The following is a 23,665-nucleotide window of genomic DNA, read 5'->3' as shown; positions in this document are numbered from 1 at the left end:
CCCTGTCATCCAATCACTTGGCATGATTAACCACCTACTCTCTGCTGTGGCACCATCGGTGAAATGCAAGGTCCTTTGAGGGAAATCAAAACTAGGACAACATTCAGTTCTTGCAGTTATGGGACGTCCCATTCAGGAGAAAGAATTTATGGCAAATACAGGAATAAGCACAGTTAGACGACACAGTTTAAAAACAAAAGTCATAAGAAAAATATTAACAAAGCACTAAGGAATAAATTAATTTTAAATTCAGGTTTTGGTTTTGGAGATCAGGAGGTGATGACTGAGGTGGGCCTGGGAAAAGAGTGTTTCCCCAGGCAGAAGGTGAGTGTGCTTGTGTGTGTGTGTGTGTGTGTGTGTGTGTGTGTGTGTTTCCAGTGAGCTGGAGGTGAGAATGAGATGTTCCCATGAGATGGTCCCTTAACTGCTGAGCTTCACTTATCTACAGAAGAGGCTAATTCTAGTTCCTAGGTAGGTTTGTCATGAAGCTCAAGATGGCAGATTGAACAAGAAAGTTGTTCCAATAAATATTCAAAAATAATTCTTTTCCCCTTAATTCTCAGCTCATAGAAGGAACTGGTTTAGGGAAAAGAAAAAAAAAAACAGGGCAGAAGGACAAAAGTCATAGGACATTGCCCAAGAGGAGTTCAGAAGTCTTGGCAGTGACAAGTTCATGATGCTAAGAAAGATGACAACATCCGTGATGGTTATGAACTTCAAGCTGGGAGCCCAAGGAACAGTGATGGCCCCCACTAAAACAGGCATGTCAGGAAAACTAGCATGAGGATTGGTGCTTGAGAAATTTGAGAATTAAGGAACAGCAGGAGTCTGTCTAGGGTCCATTTGGATGCTAAGACTCTTGCCCAGGAGAGAGGTGTAGGCTGGTCACATATGATACATGCTATAAAATATTTCATAGTTGACTTACTGTTACTAAGGTCTGTAAGGCCCCTAGCAACCCCTCTCCACAGCTCATCTTGATACATTCATCCCAAATAACCAAAGACGTTGTTGGATCAAAATACCCTGTTTGGCATATATTCCAACTGAATTTAACATACTATATTTTCCTCTGAGAAGTGTTAACTTTTTAAAATAGCTTCATAAGATAAAAACTCACATACCACACATTCACCTGTTTAAAATATTTAATCCAGGAGCCTTGCACTCTTCGTAGGTATGGACAATCAGCACCATGATCAGTTTTAGGACAGATTTAGAACATGTCCAACCCAAAATGAAATCACACACCCTTTAGTTGTCTCCCAGGAGCTCCCAACCCCACCCACCCCCAGCTCTAGGCAACAACTGATCTACCTTCTGTTTCCACAGATTTGCCAACTCTGGACCCTTCACATAAATGGAATCATACAATATGTGGTCCTTTGTACCTGAATTCCTTTGCGTTAACAAAAAATAATCAAGATTCATCTATGTGGTAGTATATGTCAGTATTAATTTCTTTTTATCAAATAATATTACAATATGTAGATAAGCCACATTTTGTTTATGCACCCATGTGTTGACGGACTTTGGGTTGTTTCAACTTTTGGGCTATTCCAGTTAATCCTGCCAGGAACATTCATGTACAAGCTTTGTATGGGCATGTTTTCATTTCTCTTGGGGGTATAATGAGGAATTGAATCACAAGGTTATAAGGTTTATTTTTAACTTCTTGAGGAACTGCCAAACTGTTCTCCAAAGTGACCATACCATTGACAATCACATCAACAATGTATGAGATTCTAATTTTTCCACATCTTCATCAACACTGGTTATTGTCTTTTTCATTTAGTCATCCTAGTAGGCATGAAGGGGTACCTCACTGCAGTTTTAATTTGTATTATCCTGGTACCTAGTGATGCTGAACATCTTTTCATATGCTTATTGGCTATGTATATATCTTCTTTGAAAAACTCTCATTAGATCCATTGTGTGAGTGTGTGTGTGTGTGTGTGTGTGTGTGTGTGTGTGTGTGTATGTTTGGGGCAGAGTACCAGGGGTTGAACTCAGAGGCACCCAACCACTGAGCCACATCCCTAGCCCTATTTTGTATAGAGACAGGGTCTCACTGAGTTGCTTAGCACCTGGCTAAATTGCTGAGGCTGGTTTTGAACTCCAGATCCTCCTGCCTCCTCCTCTGAGCTGCTGGGATTACAGGCAGGCACTACTGTGCCTGGCCTGTTTTTTTGTTTTTTATTTTTTTTAATGATGCTGGGGGTCAAACCCAAGGCCTCACACATGCTAGGCAAGCACTCTACCACTGGATCATTTCTACAGCCCCTTCCCAATATTTAATTGGGTTACCTGTCATTTTACTAGGCTGTGTTTTTTAAATGCAGAATTTTTTCTTCCTTGTTTTTTATTGTGGAATGTAGAAGTAGCACATAGGCATAAATTTTCCATCAACAACCAGAAAATCAGAATTTTTTTTCCTCCCACATTAAAATATCTACAGCCAATCTAGTATGTGTGTGTGTGTGTGTGTGTGTGTGTGTATTTATGAGAACTGGTGGTTTTGGTCCTTGTCAGTAACCATTAGCATATCAAAACAATAATTGTTAAGCCTGCCAGGGTGACAAATTATAGTTGGCTTAATTCTTTCTTCTCAAGGTAAAGAGTTGGTGCTGCCCTTTTGGCATTGCTCTTTCACAAACCGTGGAGACAAATTCAAGGCCAAACCAAAGACACATTAGCAAATTCCTTAATCAGTGCAACATGTTTATATCTATTTTTATACATTTTTATTTTGTTGGCTTTGTTCCTTTTTTTGGGGGGGAGGGGTTACACAGTACATTTATTTATTTATTTATTTGTGGTGCTGAAGATTGAACCCAATGCCTCACACACATACTAGGCAATTGCTCTACCACCAAGACACAACCACAGCCCACTGGCTTTGTACTTAAATTGCAATGTGTGGACCCTCATCTTTGAAGAGCTGTTCCAAATAGTTCTGTGGTCCACTGAAGGATTATTTTTCCTCATGCTAAAAATGTCTGATTATAATCTACATCATTCCCAATCTGCTCTTTTCCACAGAGTCCTCTTGAAGGGGACATCTGCTGTTACAAGTTGAATTGTGTCCCCTAAAAAATAAATATGTTGGAGTCCTAACTCCCAGTACCTCCAAATGTGATTTTATTTGGAGACAAGGTACTGATCAACCTAACAAGTTAAATGAGGTCATTAGGGCAGGCAATAATCCCATATGACTATTGTCCTTATAAAAAGGAGAATTTTTATTGTTATATTGTTTACAGACACTAATATGTAACAACAAATCCCACCATTATGTACAATTATAACGCTCCAATTTTTTTAATGGCAAAAGGGGGTAGAGGGCTTTGGAGATAGCTCCAAAGAGGGAAGATCATGTGAAGACAGAGAAGATGGCTATCCACAAACCAAGTAGAGAGGCCTAGAACAGCTCCTCCCTCCCAGCCTTCAGAAGGAAAAAATCCTGCTTAGATTTTTTGAACTTTCGCCTCCAAAACTGTGAAAGAATAAAATTTCTGTTGACCAGTTAGTGCCACTTTGTTAGAGAAACCCACCCAGGACACTAATACACCTGGCTACACCCTGGACCTTTGTGAGTGCTGCCTTGGGAAGAGGGGGGCCTCACTACACACTGAACTCAGTTTTGCCATGAGGCCCAATGGATACATTACAATGTTTAGTTAGGTTGCTCTCAAGAATCAGAGTCCAGGGAGCTTTCATGAGGAGTCCATGGTTTCTGGATCCAGGAACCGTCTCATGAACCTGTGCCAGTTTCATGTTTCTGAAACTAGCTCCTAGCAAGGCCAGGAGCAACTGGCTCAATCTTCTTTCATGTTGCTTCTAGAAACTCTGCTTATAATAGTTCTGATAATCCACAGCCAGGGAGGTCACTCGAGAGATGGTCCATTTGCATTGGTGTATAGGTCTGTTTGTTTCAAAATTCACCTCCTTTTGGAGCCAACATTCCCCCATACCAAAAAAAAAAAAAAAAAAAAAAAAACCCTTCCTCCAATTTTCCCTATTTTTCCCTGTAGTCAGAAAGTAGTATTCTTCTTGTCCACAGAGTGTTCCTTGATGCTAGGTACGAGCCTGAGTCTTCTCCTGTCCAAGTCAAATATCTCCCATTTCCTCCATCATTCCACCTAAGATCTGCTTCCAGAACTTTCAACTCCCACACTGTCCCCTGTAAACAACTTCTCACTGGTCAGTGTCACTGTGAAGTGCAGATTTATGTTCCATGACATAACCTACAAAGCTGCTGTACCTGACTGTTTTCATTGATCAGAGCTGAATGTAACCCTGTGTTAAGAAAGGTAATCAAGTAAATCCAAGGAGAAATGCAAAAGTAAGGCCAGATAGCTGTTTTCAAATTAAATGATTCAGCTTTCTATGCATAGGGCCCACCCAGATCCATGCCAGTCTCCAGAAGAGAGGCCATGAGCCTCGTTCTCGGATTCCTGGAAATCTCATATGGATCAGAATCATAGCAGCGCATGAGCGCACGTACACACACACACACACACAAACACACACACACACACACACACACACACATCACTTCTCCACATTAGTCCAAAATGCAAAGGACTTCTTTCGATTTTGACCTTTTCATTAAAACACTACTGCCCCTATACCTCACATGGAACAAATGCTCTGTGTGATCTACTTCCCCATCTGGGGAATGGATAAAAAGTAAGCCTTACTGTCCTTTTTTATATTCGGGACAAAATATACATAACATAAAATTTACCATCTTAAACTTTTTTAAGTGTATAGTTCACTAGTGTCAAATATATTCACATAATTGCATAACCAATCTTGGAAATCTTCTATTTTTTAAAAAAATAAGCATTAAATAACTAAAATGGCTTTTAAAAGAACAGACTTCCTAAATAGAGGTCCTCAAATGTATGCTAATATTAAATATCAACCATCCACATAAATCACTATTCAGTCTTCCTTTTAAATAGCATTTGTACTTAAATTTTTTTTTTCTTTTTTCCTGGAAAGAAGAAAAAATAACCTTGGGTTAAAGGGTTAACATTTCTTAAGAATGTCCCTTCCAAAGGACATGCCAAGTAATTATGTGTAATTTTTTTTCTCCCTGATTTTCATAAATGCTTCTGAAGCAAATGAAAATAATAATAATAATAATAATAATAATAATAATAATAATAATTGTACTTCTCTGCTACTGTGGCTTCCATCCTGCCAGCAGAGCCCACTGTTTTGTTTTTGTTTTTTAATGTTTTGAATGGTTTGGAGATTAGCATGGGTATTTAGCAAAAAGTACAATTTCAAATTACATGCTGCTTTATGGTGCCAAAACACTGTGCTCCATCATCCTTGATGACGTCCACAGGGTACAGCACTAAGAATGGTGGTTGTTAGTCATCTGGCTTCACAAAACTGGAAGATGAAATTGTAAACAATATGTGCTTAGACAGGCCTGATTGGGGGAAAAAAGTGTCTTAAATAGAGTTTTAATTTTTAAATCAAATAATGTCTTTTAATCAACAACATGTACCTTAATTAACATTACAAATAGATATTTATTCTAAGTGGGTAACAATTTATCCAAAGTATCCTAAAAGAGATGACCAGTGTATTTATAAGCATATACCCTGTAATGTGCTTGTCCTTATTGGCCAGGGATTTATATTATATATATATATATATATAATGGCAAAGTGTGGCAAGATCCATATTCCTTTAACTTTAACATAATGTTTAGAAAAGGATACGAAATAATCATTCCCTGGTACTGGTCATAAACTGTACTACTGGTCAAAACTTATATACCACTCATTGAAACAGGGGCATAGAATTTGTTGGCCAAATCCAACATACCATCATTACTAGAAGAAAACAGAAACCAAATCTCAAAAGCAGATGGCAGTAGACCAAGTGCAAAGAAAGTCCATTGGCGTAGCAGGAGCTAAAGTGTATTATGAAAGATCATTCAGGACCTGGCCTATATAGTCTATCTTGCTCAGTGAATGAATAGCTAAAGCCCTTTACCTTCAATCCCCAAAACAGATGAGCAACTTACATCATTAATCTCAATGTCTCTCCACAGAGTCTTCTAACAGTCAATCATGATGTAGCCTGAGAGAAAGTTTCCCTAGATACCACAGAAAACACAGATTTGCAACAGATGTCTCCATGCAACTTTCAGAATAGATTCCATGTTAAGAAGTTAGCATACCCTTATGTATTTGTTAATCAATCCAGGTACATGCAGCCTGAAGGTGGGGAACCAGAGCTATTAGCAAGGAAACCATTTAGGTGCAAAGATTGCATGGGAAAGCATCAGAAAGAGTGTTATTTATAATAACAGAGACAAGTGCAATAGTTGGTACAATTGGAAAATCCCCACCTGGAGTTCATCCAGAGTAGTGCTTATATTTAGGTTACATGGCCCTAATAAATGTAAACACTTTTCTCACACTGACCACACATCAAATTAATAAGCCAGATGCCAACTCTCATCATTCCCTCAGTTTCTCCATCTATAAAATGGGGATAAGAGCTGTGTGTTAATAATTGGAGGATAAATTTCTTCTAATGAATGATAGTACAGGAAACCAAGATATTATCACTGCAAAATGTAAAAACAACATATAATGTTGTGTCTAAAAACTGGTTTAAAATCATATTTTGAAAGCACATGGTCAACGAGACATGTATTTGGAAATAGATGACTCTGCAGGGGATAAGGAGACAGGGTCAGGGTGAAATGACTCATGAATTCGGGAATGCAGAGGTTCTCAGCTGCGTGAAGTCACAAGGGACCGACAACGGGCCGTCTCCTCCCCTTCACAAGCAATGCTGCTTGTTGACTTTGCAAAAAGATGTGTGAAGAGCTGGAAAATTTTTATTCTTTGCATCCTTTAGTGAATACACCAAACATATATATTCTGATATGCATTGAGAAATATTAGCTCTACTAATATTTTAAAAGGTGACAAGTAGCAGGAGTCCCTTCAGTCCAGAGGGTTTTAACTGACATCTTGACACGAGCAAGTTTGGTCTAGGCAATGGCATAAAGCTTATTAAAAGTTCAGAGGGAAGAAACTCTAGGACATCCAGCTGTCTTGAATGAAGTGAAGATCTTCCCTCTGAAAACAGCTAAAGGCAAGTAGTACCTGGGGCAAAGAAGTAAATTGGCCGAATAACTGAAATGGGCAGATCTCGACCTCTTCCAAAACAGAGACTTTCTATGAGGCTGCATGTAAATCAAATTTTAAACAAAGGTTTCTAGGGAAGCAGACCATTTACAACACCCATATTTGCAACTTATAACAGAGCTCATGTCTGGCACAAAGAATTATCTTCTAAATTATTCATTCTGTAAACTTTTTTTAATTAATTGTATTTGCTTCAACATGTTTTGAAGGGTGCAGATGCCTATAACAACTGCTTGCTGCCCTTGAACTCTGAATGAACACTTTCCTGCAATCCCTTTCCTTAAATAGAATCATAAAATATTAGAGAAGATTCCTTAGAGATCAGTTAGAACTGTGGTTCTCAACCTTTGTTGTGCATTAGAAACTCAGAGGAGCTTTTAAAAAATACAGAGGCCAAGGCCCCCAACCCCAACCAATTAAATCAGAATCTCATGCAGGAGGGGTGTGAGTATTTTTTATAAGCTCCACAGGTGGTTTCATTGGGCCTCCAGGATTAAGGACCATGATACAGACTGGCATTGTCCAGTGCGGTAGTCGCTGGCCACACGTGGTTATTGAGCACTTGAAACGTAGCTAGCCCAAATCAAGATATGCTGTACTAGTGAAATGCCCACTGGATTTCAAAGGTTTAGTACCCCACCCACAAAAGAATTCAAAGTATCTCATTAACATTTTTATGGAAATAACAATATTTTGGATATACTGGGTAAACAAAATCAAAATATGTTATCAAAAGGAACGTTGTCACCTGCTTCTTTTTACTGCTTTTTTTTTTTTTTCAGGTACCGGGGATTGAATTCAGGGACACTGACCACTGAGCCACATCCCCAGTCCTATCTTGTATTTTATTTAGTGACAGCATCTCACTGAGTTGCTTAGTGCCTCGCTGTTGCTGAGGCAGGCTTTGAACTCCTGATCCTCCTGCCTCAGCCTCCTGAGCTGCTGGGATTACAAGTATGCACCACGGTGCCAGCATCTTTTTACTTTTTTAATATGACTCCTTCATTGAACGTTACGTATATTGGTCCCACTATTGGACTTCCAGTCACCTTTCATTGCTAATAAGGTAAGTGAGGCAGAGGAGCTCAATTAGTTCAAGCAGCACTTAGGGGTTCCCCTTTCCACCAAGGCTTTGCCTGTTGCCATAAAGCACATCACTGCAGGGCCACCAATCGCAGTGGGAGTTATGATGCCATAAATTGGACTTTAAACTGTCTCTCTGTTGTCTCACTAATTATTTCTTCTAAGATGCAATATCACAATAGATTCCCCTTATGAAAAAATAGCACCTCTCTGTTGTCCACACATTTGTTATTTGTTATTGTGGGGCTACCCCTGAAAGCAGAGCAGCTAGAACAGATGTTTAAAAGCAAATGTAGAAACATGAGCATAAGGAAAATGCAGAAAATGGATGAAGAGAACATTTAACATGTTGTAGTTGGGAAAACAACCCCGGAGGCCCTCAGCACTCTGAGAGCCATCTTCAACTCACCATGATTCCCTGCTTAGAATTTAGAAGCTTGAGCCTTCAAAATATTGTTTTTCCTCCCAAGAGTCAATGTTTTTCTGGACAATGTTGTCTTTGCAGTGAGGCAAATCAGGCTCTTCACTTAGGTCCCCTGGTGAAAATGGACTTTCTCCTCACTGCCTGTGTCCTCTGGGGCATGGATTAGTACCTAGTCATTAGAAACCAAACTGACTTAAAGAGGAAAATCTTGTCTTGATAAAATTCAATGGTCCTATCAAATCTGGCAAATGGAGATTAAATGCATTTCTTCTATAATCACTTAATTCAAACAAAAACTTAGATTTTTGTTGTTGTTGTTGTTGTTGTTGTTTATGATTTTCCCACTAAGGAAGCCAGCAGAGGATAAAACTAGCTGAAATGGGTTATATTCAAGAAATCATGCCTGTAAAATAGGGGCTCCTATTTTAATAAATAAAAGAATAAAAGAGTCCTGAATTCTGATAGTAAACGTTCATGCAAAAGCTGGAAAAGAAACCTGTGGGTGAGGCCAAACTACACAACTAGTAGATGCATTCAAGATTTCTACTGAGTCGTGTTTGCTACCCATCCTAAATACAGCATCATAAATAAAACATCATCCTAAATAAAATATTTGTGCTCTGGAGTCCTCTGGGTTGCATGCATGATTTCTATTAGTTATGAGAAGTCAAGTTTTGCCAGTCAGACCTCAAAGAGCACGCTGCCAGATGCAACTCACTTCTCACAGAGTGATGTTCACCTCCACGCGCTTCAAAACTGACCTGAAAAGATAATATATTCAGACAGGTCCTGGGCAAAAGTGCATCTGCTAGAGTGAACATAGAACCTGTTGCTCTATTCGACAAAAAGAAAGATGATTTATACGAACTTGAAATAATTTCAGCTCCCTTCCTGAAAAATGATAAAACACTGAAAGTAAAAGAAAGTGACGGTTTCATTCAGAGATGGTCTTTTAGACCATTTTTAGGTTTTCCCAGTGTTGACTCTCAAGTGAAATCTGGATGGCATAGTTTTATAGGGTGTGTCTAATAATAATGAGAAGGATTTAAATTAAAATCAACGAGGCAGGCCAATATTAGAAAAATTAACACTGCCGTTATGTATAAGAATAAATGGAATAGAAACTACAACTATAGTTCATGTGGCCAAGGCAGCCATTCAAAAGATCTGATAAAAATTTTGTCTTTGAAATGTTAATGGCAAAAGGCTTGAAAAGAGCAAAGCATCCAAATTTGTGGCTTATGTATTCCCTGTCAAAGGCATTTATGACAACCTGGCTTGTAGAAACAGGACCCTGCCTGGTGAAGGGCACTGGGGCCTCATTTGGCACTCTCTGCTCTGGACCTTGGATAACCTAGGAGATGTTACCAGATCTTGGGCTCTCCTTTGTTCAACAAAGAGTTCTGCTCAGAGGATCTCCCCTAAATCCAGATCCCCTAAATCTGCATGCAGACACAAGCTTTCTGTCAGACTCTCCATGCCAAAAGGAGTTCTTCACTCTTTTTAAAACCAGCTCAAATCAAATCCAACATGACAGTTTTCCATCTGTGCTAATTTTAGGATAGAGATTAGAAATGAGAAACTTAAGGAAATAGAAAAAAAAAAGTAACTGAAATATGTATTGTGTTTGTTTCTGTGGTGCTAGGGCCTCGTGCATGCTACGTAAGTGCTCTGCCACTGAGCTACATCTCCAGCCCTGAAAAAAAATATCTAGTGTCCAAGTAATATCTAATTCCTTTGCAAATTTATCCTAAACTTTATGTTTTACTTTGAAAGTCCCAGAGCCATCAATAAGGGCTTCAAGAGTTTTAAACATGTTTCCAAAAGAGTGTTATCATGACTTGGTAATTTCTAAAGGGCTTCTCTCTTTTTCTCTGAATTTTCTCATGATTCCCAATGATGGAGTACTAATAGACACGCAAAAAAACAGTAATTGCCATTTTTTCCCTAATTACAAAATGTAATAATTCTTTAGTGAAAACAGGAATTATGAGGTCATTTTTAAAGTGCAAGGCTTTCTATTCAAAGCATTGCCACAACATAGATAGCTTATTTAGTTTACAAATAGCAACACAAAAAGGGTTTTTTTGGTGTCTTTAAGTCTGCCCAGCAGAGATGAAAGTGCTTCTTTCTCACCCTTAAATATTTGAAGCTGCTGCCCCTAAGTCTATTACCTTATCACAATGGTATAATTCTTTTAAAGAGAAATAGTCCTCGTTTTGAATTTTTAAGCACTAATTTATAAAAGCATTGGTTGATTCCCATAATGCAGCTGATAGTCAAATTGGACAAGATAATGAATTGACTGAGATCACTGTTCCACCTTCATCCAAGAAAGCTGCCTCTAAAAAAAGATCTTAAATTGCTGTAGAAATCCAATTTGTACGAAGCAAAAGAAGCATATAGATGGGAAACACCAGCCATGATCACATTAATTCTGTGACTAACAGCACTGCTTTGAAGTGAAGAAGAAGAAAAAAAAGAAAGATGACAAAAATAATAAGTCCACTCAAATCCCAATTTTAATCTACAACGAGAAAAAAAAACAACTACCAATACAAAGTGCACATTTAAGGATCCGGTTATCATCACACTCCCAAAATTTTCAGTTGACAAGGAAAACTCCAAATGCTAAGGAAATACTATAGGACAACGACACATCACTACTAAAAAGTAAATTATAGTGGGAAATCAGGAGACGGAGAACTTGACATCAGTACAAATAACTATGGAAACTCCATGGTTGATTGTTTTTGAACACGCAGGTGTGGGAAACTGACACGTAGTTATAACAAAAATATTCTACTTACTATAATTGAAAATCTATTCAGGAAAAGTCTCTCTGACAGACTGCTGCAATATCACAGAGATATAGAAATAAAGGAATGGTTTCTACTTTTTGTGGGAACGTTCTACACTATCTGCGCAGGTATAAACTATATACAGTTACAACTGACTTTGACTTGACAGGTAATTTATGGATATCAGCAATTTGCCTTAAAATTCAGTTGGCTTGGATGTTATCAGTTGAGCAAACGTGTTTACTCTGAGTGAAGCTGAACAAGAAAAATCAACAGGAATCAGTAAGAACTTTAAAACTATCAGATCTATATAAAATGCTATGATCAAAGGAAAATAAGGGAAAAAAATTTATGGAGAGACATGGTGAGTTCTTTTTAAATTTTAAAACCAAAGTAATAGCTGACAATCAATAGCATCCTTCTTCAGGGAAGTACACATCTAGGTTTGGATGTGGGAAATGGGGTTGTTTTGTTTTGTTTCTCATTTTTATCTTTCTTTTTAAAAAGAACTCCTTCTTACTAAAATTCAAATACTTGTTGAAGTGATTCATGAAAGCTTGTAGAAAAGAGAATTCTTGCCTGACACACTACTTAACATGCTTCATTGCTATTTTTACCAGAAATCGTGATTTACGCACAGAGACACACATACAAAACCTTCCACACAAAATGCTATAAGTCCCAGGGAACTGAGAAAAGCAACATTAAAACTCCTAAGAAATCCATTGAAAACACAAGACTGACCCCACTTAGCTAAGCACCAAGTTCTTTCTCTGCTTAATAAGCATAATTCTTACCATTATCTGGAGAATAAAATCAGCAACGTGTTGCTTCCTGCAGTCACCAAATCAATTTTTTTCTTCCTTTCTTTCTAGTAACTTCTTTCCACCAGCAAGATTAGGAAGAAAATAAATCTTTTGAGTATTTGCCTCAGTGTTTCAGACCAGAAGACTGTGAAACTAGCTCTTAGTAAAAAGAAAAAAAAAAAAAGGTCTGGTATTTTACAATCACTTCTGCAACCCAGAGGTACCTCCTAGACTCCGTACCTCCTTCCCTCCCTCGTTCTCTAAGTTTCTTTTAGTAATGAGACTAATTTTTCCAGTAGCCTTGAACTCCCTAGATTTAACTGACATGGAAAATGTGACTGAAAACTTGTAGAACTGTCTAGTCTTCAACCCTGCACAGAATCAACCCTGTGGTGTTAGGGAACACCTCACAAGCAGCTACATGCTCAGTCCACACTCCTGTGAGATCTCTGCAGCACACCACCAAATAACAGTGCGCCATCTAGTCCACAAGCTGCAAGCCCCATCCCAGAAGGGGGGACACCTTCAAACCCTGGGAGCTAAGAACCTGTCAGGGTTCAGCTGCTCTAAAGGTCCAATTGTTTATTTAAATAAAAAAAATATCGCTACTGAGATAATCCACATCTAGTGGATATGGGAAAATTTAGGTTATAATGGCACTACAAACTTTTACATCTAACTTTGATTTACAAGATAAAAGCCAGTTTTAAATTAAAAGGGCTTTCTGTTAATAGAGCTTATTATTCTGAAGACGGGAATGATTTTCTTCGAAAGTTGTCCCTGGGTGCATGCCTATTATCTTTGCTTTTCCCCTTCCACTAATGAGCATTTATCTAAAGAGCCTGTTAATCCTCTGATGTGTGCTTCTGGTCAGAGGTAACAGTTTGAATAAAACCACTAATCACTGATCACTAAATCACTGATCATTAATCACACTCTCCAGTGCCCGTGACCTGGGCCATTTTTTCCTTTAGGTTTATGCATCACAAACAAGAAGTTTAACATTTAGATGCCCATGTATTGTCGGGGGGGGTATACTATTTCATCTCTAGATGTGAATAAATAATAAATACTGCCACAAACTTGGGGAAGGGATGTCAATTAGACCCCAGACAGGAGTTGCACAAATGCCTAGCCTACAGCATGGCTTTCCCTTTGAAGAAAGTAGATCTGATTATAACAAAACACGTTTTCTTCAAGAAATTCCCACCTATTCAGAATATAAATTTTCCTTTATTTAGCTTTCACTAGCTCCAAATCAGAGAGCACCCTAGTCCCTGGTCCCCCTCTATCCAAAAGCCTGTTAGTAAAATTTTCATTGGATTTCTGCTGCACCCTTTCCACACTACCCAAAGGGTTCTTTTTACTTTTTAGCCTTTGAACAAGTCACACACAGGGTGTTTTTTATTTCAACTGCCTATAGGGAGATTCTGACTCAATTCGATGACTTATGTATTTAACTTCCTCTTTAAGCATAGAAACTTTAGGTTAAGAACAAGAAAGTAACACGTGCAGCAGTTTATTGTATGGCGCTTTGAGTTCAACGACTCAACGCTCCCTCACTTTGGAAATAAAACATCTAATCTTGATTCTTTTTGCTAAACCTGACTTAGTCCGCTCCTGGCTTCTTAGTCTTCCCTCTTGGGTTAAAAGGTTCTAGGCAGGCGCTGTGTCAAGTTAAATACTTTGTTGTTGTGGGTGTGTTGCTTTCCTAAGCCACCGCAGGGACGCGGGACACAGTACTATCATAACGCTTCCAAACACTTCCTGAGATCAGGGCTGAGCATTTTCGCCCTGGAGAAGGGGGCTTGCTGGTGACTTTCTTAAATAATAGAAAAGGGCAGATTGTGCGCTGATCAGGTACTGAGGTCTCCTCAGACACCAGAAGCTCTTACCCACACTCTAGGGACAGTGTTCGCCCCAGGGAAAGCTGTAAAAGGCGGAGGCGGGTCTACAGTGATAACGATGAGGGCGGGGGAGGGGCGGAAAAGGAGGTATGGGGAATAGAGGGCAATAAAGATGCCCAGGGAATGGGCGATTGCACAGGTATATTGGGGGGTGGGAGTGAAAAGCAGAGTTGCTTTGTCAGCATTCTAAGCTCCTGAACCCTTGAGTATCTGAAGCTGTTAATCAAACACTTACTGGCCTGCAGAATGACGTAATGGACCTGTATCCAGCCTTTATTCCTTGACACATATCAGAAACAGGGAAAAATAAAAAATTTTTAAAAAATAATCAAACGCACTCTGCAGACTCTGACAACGAAATATACAAGCAGCACACTCCAATTCCCGGCCTTGAACAAGCATCATCAAGTGGGGGCGGCACTCGTTCAGGATAAACTGGAGGCTTTATCTATCAGACACCCCCAGGAAATGAATCTAAGGCACAGAAGAAGCGGCATGCAGCCCCCGGGAGAAAACATCTCCTTAGTTCCTTCGTGTCTTGCCCCTCTAAGAACTTCGAAAAAAGTTTAAGTGTTTGGGTTGAGAGTCTGCCGCAGAGGAAGTCTTCCACCGCCGGTGCTGAGAACTGTCTGGGCGCCACCGCGAGCTGTCATTTGGGGCAGCGGCGAAGAGGTAATGATGGCAGCGAGAAAGAGGCGGATGGAGGAGTGCACGCGAGCTGACAAATAGCCTCGTCACTCTCGAGCCCGGAGCGCCTGGAGTGAAAGTCAAGTGCCCAGCGAGGCGACCTCCCCTCCCAGGGCGCGCGCGCGCCCACCAGCTGCAGCGGGCAGCCCTGCCGGAGAGGTGGCAACAGCCGGCTTGGTACCGGGAGAAAGCGAGCCTCCGGCACACTGGCCCGCCCGCCCCCTAGGTGACCCGGTGTCCTTGCAGCGCCTGCTGGAAGTTTGCAAACTTTCTCCGGGGGTTCCGCCGCATCACTGCAAAGCAGGCTACGCGGGGCGAGGCTTCTGGCTGGTCGTCTTCGCTGCTGCCGCTGCCGCCGCCGCTGCCACTTGACCACACTTCTGCAGGGTTCCGCACCTTGCCAGGTCTCTGGAGGCAAACACACACCCCCGATTCATAACTGTTCCCCGTGTCAGGGAAACTCACGCGCGCTCCCACACACGCACGCACGCTGCGGCGAACACGGCGCTGGCTCCAGTTAGCATCCCTCCTAGTCGCGCGGCGCAGCGTCCACCGAGACGCGCTCCCGGACGGACACGGCGTGGGGTCTCTGGGATGACCACAGGACACAGTAGAATTCCACAGTCCATCAGCAATTGCGGCCGGACTTCCCTCTGGTCCGCCAAAATGTTTACAAACACAGATCACCCTCCAAAAATATGCATCGCATCTTCCCTACTCCTTGCCCTGTGACCTGCCCATTGGACCAAGTAACCTCGCGGCTACTGCCGAGAACCAACCCCTGCAAACAAGTACACTCCCGAGATGGCTCCCGCGGCAAGTGCAACAAAAGTGCCTAAATGCAAAACCCCAGAAGTGGCCAAGCCGTATTTTTAGGAACTTACCAAACAAGTGTGGAGAAGGCAAGAGCGGAGCCCGGGTGAAGGGACCACGTTGGACTGAGCAAAGATTACAATACATTCTATTTAGAGTGCATTACATCACCCCCCCGGTGACGTCACGTGGGATTCCTGAACTTCTAAATCATTGCGGTCCGCGGGGGAGGGAGGGAGAGAGGGCGGGGCCCGGCACGCTGAGGGGGCGGGACCGCCCCGGCCCCGCCCCGGGCCCCGCCCCTGGAGCGGACTCTGGTGCACCCGCCCTGGAGCGGTGGCGGCCGCGGCGTCGATCGCGCAAGCAACAGCTTGCAGAGCCCAGCGCCGTGTGACACGGCTCCCTGACATTAGTGGTGTGAGTCAGCTTGGAAACAATCCTGATGGTTTCAGACAGGACCACGGAGAAAGTGCAGACCCGGGCTCTCCCGCGGGAGGGCCTAGTAGGTTCTGAAAGGTGTAAGGATTTGGGGATCAGAACGGGGAGCTGGGAAGGGGATGCTGAAGGAAGTGGGAACAGAGTTTCTGCAAATAGAAATGCGGGACGCTCCCCATCCCCCCATCAGAAGATGTCCACCTCCTTTTGCCTGCGACAGTCATGACCTCATTGCAGTGTTCCCTGCATGCTGGCTTCTCAGAGCACTCCCTGGACACCCCTTCTTCACTGCCCCTTACCCCACCTCACCTCCAGGAGAATAACTTCCTTATAGTGCACACTCACTTGAAACACACAGCCCCCACCCTTTCCAAGTGCCCCCCCCCCCCCCCCCCCGGCTTCATGCATCTGAGGGACGGTAGGGAGAGTCCTCCTGAAGGCGAAAGGTGAATCTCAGCTAGATCCCAGTGATGAGCCCGATTTAGACTCAGCGTCGGAGCCGGAAGGGTCCTTGGCGATCGCTTTCAGAGCCTCCTGGGTTACTGGCCCAAGCTCACCGGCTGGGAAGCCGCAGCGCCAGGGCCAAAATGTTGGATCAGCGCGCCTGGTCTGCAGTGAGAAAGGAGCCTGGCGTTTTCAGCATTGGCCAGTCATCATCGCCATCACCATCATCATCCCAGCTTAATTTCCTTTCAAAAGTTCTCTCTGTGGGTAGTATTCAAGGGGAAGGCATAGGTTAATTTCCAGCCCGATTCTAGATGACCACCGCCATCCTTGCAGCAATTCACACTTTGCAAAGCAATTGAAACCACGTGAACTCTTATTTCTCACAACAACCCTGGTACAATAAGGAGAAGTAGGACGAGTATTATAATTATCACATTTTACAGGTGGGCTAAAGCAGACTGTAGAAGTTTAGAGGACTGGCCTGAGATCATCTGCCAAGCAGGTGGTGGCACTGGGACAATTCCAACCCCTATTTTCTACCCCAGACCCCATCTGGGTTCCTTTATAGAATAGGGGTGCACATTTTCCCTTCCTGTGGGTTATTGGTGGTTAGAACGTCTGGAAAGAACTTCCTGGCTGGGAGTTGGATCTTTGCTTAGGAACAGTTTAGCCCCCATTAACAAACAATAATCATTCCTGACATTTATGTAACATCTGACATTTATATAGTACCTCTCATCTCAATGTATCACAGCCGTGACTATGCACTTTGCCAGAGGATCATGACTGGACTGGCTAGAAATTATAATGCTTCGCCTGGATTGTCACATATATCTGAGCTGTTTTTGACATATTAAATAGAAGATCTTTCTATTTCCTTTCTGTACTTAAGTTTAAGTGACCCCCCCCCTTCCCCTTTAGTGGTCCTTGAAACCACAGGAACTGATGGCTGTTTGTTCCTCACGGCCTTACTCAGAATTCCTCCATGAGTTTCCTTTTTCTTTTCCACATGTAGCCCTGAAGGAACAGCAAAAGAACGGCTCCAGTCCTAACCTGAATCTTAACCAATAAAACTTTAAATATGACAGCTCTATTACCTGAGTTATGGAAGGAAGCAATAGCCCACTCAAGAATAGCTTCCTACCCACATTCTGACTCAATTACCAGCACAGCCTTTCCCACCTAAAGCAGGTATCCACCTCTTTCTCTCTCAGAGGAAAAGTGTCAACAACCTAGAGGCAAAAAAAAAAAAAAAGAGGGACATATAATTCAACATTTTAGTGCTCAAGCTGAGAGCTTATCCTCCCCCACCCAGGCCCAGTGGACTGGTGTGGACTGAAGGAATAGAGTGGTGAATTAAATAAGCAAAGCCAAGAAGATAATAAAAAAAGATTTAAAAACCTATAAGTAGTTAACCAACATCCAAATTTGAAATCTTTAATTCCCAGTATTCTCTAAACAGAAGGATGTATATATGAGTTTTCATGTAAGTAATGGGGAGAGTGGGAAGAATTCTAGTAACGCATGTGAAGAATGATACCACTTGCATTAACAAACGTGCTTGGCACAGAGCAAGCACTGTGTAAGCACTCACCTCTTTCTATTAATGAAAGCACCGTGGCTAATGCTGTGATTGGTGGACATTTAGTGATTTGAGCAAACTTAACCAAATATTTGAAAAGGAAATGTTTGGGCCCATAGTTCCCTCAATCCCACACTGCCCTCCCCATGCATAGCCTGCATCAAACAGCCTCCCATCTATCAAACCATGTCAGCAGAACCCTCATGTTTGTGGTCTCGCATTCCTGCCTACCTCGTGCTCACCCAGTTTCTTCCAGGATTTCTCAGAGCCAAAGTAGCATGGAGGCTGCAGTTCAAGGGGCAGCCATGCAAGGGCACCCAGGAGGGAACCTCAGCTGGTGGTCACTACAGCTTGGAGCATTTGCCCCTGGGGTGCCAGGACCACCTCCCCCCTACACACACACACACACACACACACACACACACACACACCATCTCACCTCCAAGTCTCCACCCTCTGTGGCTTGTGAGACATGTGGAGACATGGACCCTTACACCAGAATCAAGGTAAACAGACTGGGGTTACCGTACAACCAAGGTCTGCCCCTCCCCCATAGTCATTCCTGGTGCCAGCGAAGTTGAAACAATGAAGAGCTGGTGATTAATAAAATGAATGGTCTCCTTCTTCCTAGGTCCTAGACTCCCACAGAAGTACTCAAACTTAGCAGAGAAAGTTGCAAGCACCTGGGCAGCCCTTAAAGGCAATTTCTGGGGTCAGACCTCCTCAGGGACTTCAGTTCAAAGGTTTGACATGGATAAGATTCTGCATTTGTGATTCTGTTGCAAGTACCTTGGGGACCCCATTTTGAGTGACTCTGGTTTAGTGGATTCTTAAAAGGACAGTGACCTGGGAAGAAGCTGGTAAGGGGAAAGGGTAAATCTACAGCATTAATTATTTTTTCTTTTTCAGTTTTCTCTATTTTTTTGTTTTTATTTTTTATTTCTTACTTTGCAACGCTAAGAAATATGCCCAGAGCTTGTATGTTTCTTACTAATAGTCTGGTGGCTACCCAAAGACTCAGACCCCCCTAGAGAAAGATTATTAAACCCAGGGCACTTAACCACCGAGCAATATTCCCAGCCCCTTTTTTTACTTTTTTATTTTGAGAGAGGGTCTCACTGAGTTGCTTAGCATCTCACTTTTGCTGAGGCTGGCTTTGAACTCACAATCCTTCTGCCTCAGCCTCCTGAGCTGCTGGGATTGCAGCCATGTGCCGCTGGTACCCAACAAGAAAGATTCTTCTCACATGTTCTGCACACACCCTGAGAACAATTCTTACCCCTTTATTTTGTCATTTGTGGCTTTTTCCCAAGTGGGAGAGATGCTGCTGAAGCCCATTTGGTGACTAAACCCCTTGCTTTACCCTTCCTAGGAATTTTCTATTCTTTATAAGATGGATTTCACCAGTTTTTAAAATTATTATCTTAATTGAAGGGATAAAGATTTCCAAATAAATGAACTGAAAAATACATCAGAAAACAATAACCACCATGACTCAGTTAACTAAAATCTACCAAGCATTTACTGTATGCCAAACCCTGGGCTAAAGGCTTCATGTGTGTTTTCACAGTCAATCCTCCCAACAAATCATTCTTACTTTGCAACAAGGAAATCATGGGGGCGGGGGGGTTGGGTAACCGACCCAGGACCACACTGCTGGAGCTTGTCAAGCTGAAGGAGGAGCCCACCTTACCAGTGCCTATCCCAGGACCTGTCTGAAGGGTAGCTTGTGCTGCATGGTCTTCAGCCCAAATCAGCCTGAGGATTCAAGAAGCAGGAAGCTTGAGAGTAAGTTAGAGATGGGTAGTTTGTAGGGAGAGCCATCAGCCTCTACCTAAACTCTGTGCGTGTTTAGCCAAGGAGCATTACAGGCAGGGCCAGCTTCTGGGCCTGCTAATGCCCAGGTAACTTGGGCCTCATGCTCAAAAGGCCCACCCCTGGTTTAAGCCTCTACTGTCACCATTTGAAAATCCTTTCTCATTTTATCTTTGAACTGTGCTCTATCTATGAACTGTGTGCTGGGACATGGATCACACACATGAGCCGAGATCTGTGCACAATGTGTGCCTGCTATTCCTTGCACCCTGTTTGTACAGGGAGATCATGTTGCCTCATGAACACAAAATGCCAGGGACCCAACAGGAGTTCCACAGGGGGCTCAATGCAGGGGTCCACAAGACTCAAAACAAATGCAAGGTGAACAAGTGATGTCTATGACTGCTGGGAGGTGAGTAAGGCAGAGTGCCTCCCAGCCCTGAGAGGCCCGGCTTTCCTTTCAAAGCAGATCTTTCTTGGGACACAAAAAAAGGCAACAGCGTTCAAAAAAACACAAATTACCAATGACCCTATCTTGCTTATGTTAGATCTCTGTATGAGACAGCCAGGCACAAACACACACACACACACACACAAAAAAGAGAGAGAGAGAGAAAGATAGGGCAGTCTGCAGCTCCTTTTCCTTGCAGCCTTTTCTTATTTCCAAGTAAACAGAAAGTGAAGAGTGAGCAGAATGTGTCCATTAGAGACAGTGGTATTCCTTTTATGCCACACATCCAGTGCTTTGGTCAGAGCAAAATACATGCACGCACTCCAGCTACGGAATACAAAATGTGTGCTTTGGGGCTGGGGCTGGGGCTCAGTGGTAGAGCGCTTGCCTAGCACGTGTGAGGCACTGGGTTTGATCCTCAGTATCACATAAAAAATAAATAAATAAAATAAAGGCATTGTGTCCATCCACAACTAAAAAAATTTTTAAATGTATTCTTTGAGTTAACTTCACATACAAGTTAACTGTCTTATATTTACTATTAAATGTGTGTTGTACAATATAAAGATGAATGGAAAAATTCATACTAATAATTTTACATTTAATTTTTTGCTTTGCAGAATGACATTGCATAGCAAATAAAAAGCACTATGACAGGTCAAGAGATTGACTACAGAAAAGGGGGGGGGGAATCTCTCTTTAGTATCATTAGTGGCCTTTTCCCCCTAGCTTGTGACAAGGAATACTGCACTTTCAGTTAGCACTGGGACCAAAAATTGTGTGGCATGCCATGAATATACCACCATGTCCCCAGTTCCACCCTCACCATGCTCAGACTAAACGCAGCAAAGCAAGAAACTTGACAGCCTCAGCTTTATCATTTACTAAGTGTGTGAAAGGCCAGTTCTTTAACCTCCCTAACCTTTAGATTCTTCATCTATAAAATAAACATAATATCAGCATCTACCTGCATGATATCTCAAAGATTAAACCAGTTAATATGTTTCAAACATATGCCTGGCATATAGTAAGTAATGGAAGAAATGTTGGAGACTATTATGCCTTATAAAGTTTGGTGAGAATTTATGAAATAATTCACATCAAGCACAGTGGCCATCATTTAGAATGTGCTTAGTAAAAGTTAGTTTTGTGAAGCTATGCATGCATCAAATGTCAAAGTACACTCTACTATCATGAAGATCTAAAAAGAACAAATATAAAAAAATGTTAGTTAAGTCAAATTACATGTGAGATGTAATGTTGAAGTCCTACAGATTGGAATGGAGGGATCAATCCAATTATTCCTCAAATTAAGGGTCATTTTAGAAACCACTTGCATTAGAAGGAGATGTTGCTTTTCAACTAACAAATCCATGCTCAATCTGTGGGCAACAAAGCAGTTTTATACAGGCTGATGTTCTAGTTAATCCATCACAATTTACCCTTCTAGTTTGGGTACAGATGCATCTTTACACAGGCAGTTTAATAATGATTAACTCTTGTACAGTTTAGAGTTTCAAGACTCACTTCTCACAAGTACAACTTGAAAATGCCACCCTCTTATGTTGGAGGTAGGGTGCATGTCAATTCCAAAGAGTTGCTTAATGAAGGAAAGACAGGTCATTTGGCTGAAGCACAGGGGACCTCATTTGGAAGACCATCAGTGGCTGATGACTTGACCTATTCTTATATAGAATTTTTGTATTCATCACCTTATAAAATGTAATGTTTGTTCCTGAACCTGGCTGAAAATCAAGAGCTTCTCCTATCCCAAAGAGTATTAGAGTGTTAACATCCCTATAAAAGTCACACTTATCTTAACATGTTCCTTTTTTATTTTTTTGAAAGAGAGAGAGACTTGATTAAAAGAAAAACTACTCAATCCTTTTCCCCCTTGCTTTGGGATTAAGTGAAAGAGATAGACACCTGCTCTGAATAACGACTGAGAAGAAAAATGCTGTGTCAGCACACTCCAAAAATCCTAGTCATTTCCTGGAGATCAATGCTAAGTGGAAAGTAACGGTTTAACAATAATTAGGCATGTTTTATATATAGGGAGGTTCATTTAGACTAAAACATTATTGATATCACATAAATTAATACTGAGCGTCATCCCCCATGAACTGACATTTTATGTACCACGTCTTTTTATATCACCCTAAACCACGTGTTTAACTCCTGTACCACTAATGAGAAAGGTTATTCTCATCTCTTTAAGGGCATTGATAAGTATCTGATTTAAAGGATCCTTGAGAATTTCAGTAGATTTTAAACCTAATTGATCAGCCATTCCACTTCACACTCACAGGATACAGACTCTTTAAAACCTGGAAAGTTACTCAGAATCTCATTCAAATCATGATTACTACCCATGGGGGGAGTCAGAAAAATATAAAGCTTACCCACCCCTACCTCCTCTTCCACCCTTGTTTTAAATGTTGTCTAGCCAGGCTCAGTGGCATACGCCTGTAATCCTATTGGATAAGGAGGCTGAGGCAGGAGTATTGCAAGTTCAAAGCCAGCCTCAGCAACAGTGAGGCTCTAAGCAGCTCAGTGAGACCCTGTCTCTAAATAAAATACAAAATAGGGCTGGGGTGTAGCTCAGTGATTAAGCACCCCTGGGTTCAATTCCCAGTACCACTCGCCTCTTGCCCCCCAAAAAGTTCTTTCTATAGTTTCAGTGACAGTGCCCTTACTTGACACTTACAGGGAATGTTGTATAAATGGCACAACAGAATGTTGTGCTGTTTAGCAAACCTGTCTATTTTTGTGACTGCTGTGGCTATTTAATACTATGGCAAGTCTGAGGAGAAGGAAAGCATACTATAATTTGTGAGCACCAACTTTGGACCAAGTCTGTTTATATTTTCTCTCATTCAATCCTGACAACTCCTCTTTTACTGATGGAAGAACTGAAGCTCAGAGAGGCTGAGTAATTTAGCCAAGCTCACACAGCTAATAAGTAAAGCAGTTGATTTTCAGATCTAGTTCTGACTCCAGAATCCCCATCATCCATCACATCCTGCTGTGGTCTTTATTTCAAGATGCCCCATCTCTCTTTTCACCCTTGTAAATAACATTACTACATTTTGTTGAGCAACTCATCCTATACACACACACACATACACACACACACACATGATTTGGGGAGAATTTATACATTTATGTAATATATATAATAAATACATATAATATATACACACATACATATATCCAGAGGTGGA

General features: G+C 41.6%; 1 protein-coding gene across 3 annotated transcripts in view; it reads right to left on the bottom strand.

Annotated features, from left to right (window-relative positions):
- The window catches only part of Creb5 (cAMP responsive element binding protein 5), a 402,319-nt gene extending 386,466 nt beyond the window's left edge, over window positions 1–15,853 (bottom strand). Inside the window, exons 1-2 of one of the 3 annotated variants that reach the window (XM_058573158.1) lie at window positions 15,783–15,853; window positions 12,296–15,306 (exon numbers count right to left, since the gene is read on the bottom strand). In XM_058573158.1, the coding sequence (XP_058429141.1) occupies window positions 12,296–12,298 (3 nt within the window). In that variant the 5' untranslated portion in view covers window positions 12,299–15,306; window positions 15,783–15,853. The other 2 variants (XM_046426059.2, XM_058573160.1) reach the window with 2 other exon arrangements.
- Between the last annotated feature and the right edge of the window lie 7,812 nt (window positions 15,854–23,665).

Source organism: Marmota monax, unplaced genomic scaffold (genome assembly GCF_021218885.2).
Source record: "Marmota monax isolate L192 unplaced genomic scaffold, Marmota_monax_Labrador192_F-V1.1 WCK01_AAM20220418_F8-fsc00133, whole genome shotgun sequence".
NCBI lineage: Eukaryota > Metazoa > Chordata > Mammalia > Rodentia > Sciuridae > Marmota > Marmota monax.
This window is presented reverse-complemented; position numbering and strand designations above follow the sequence as displayed.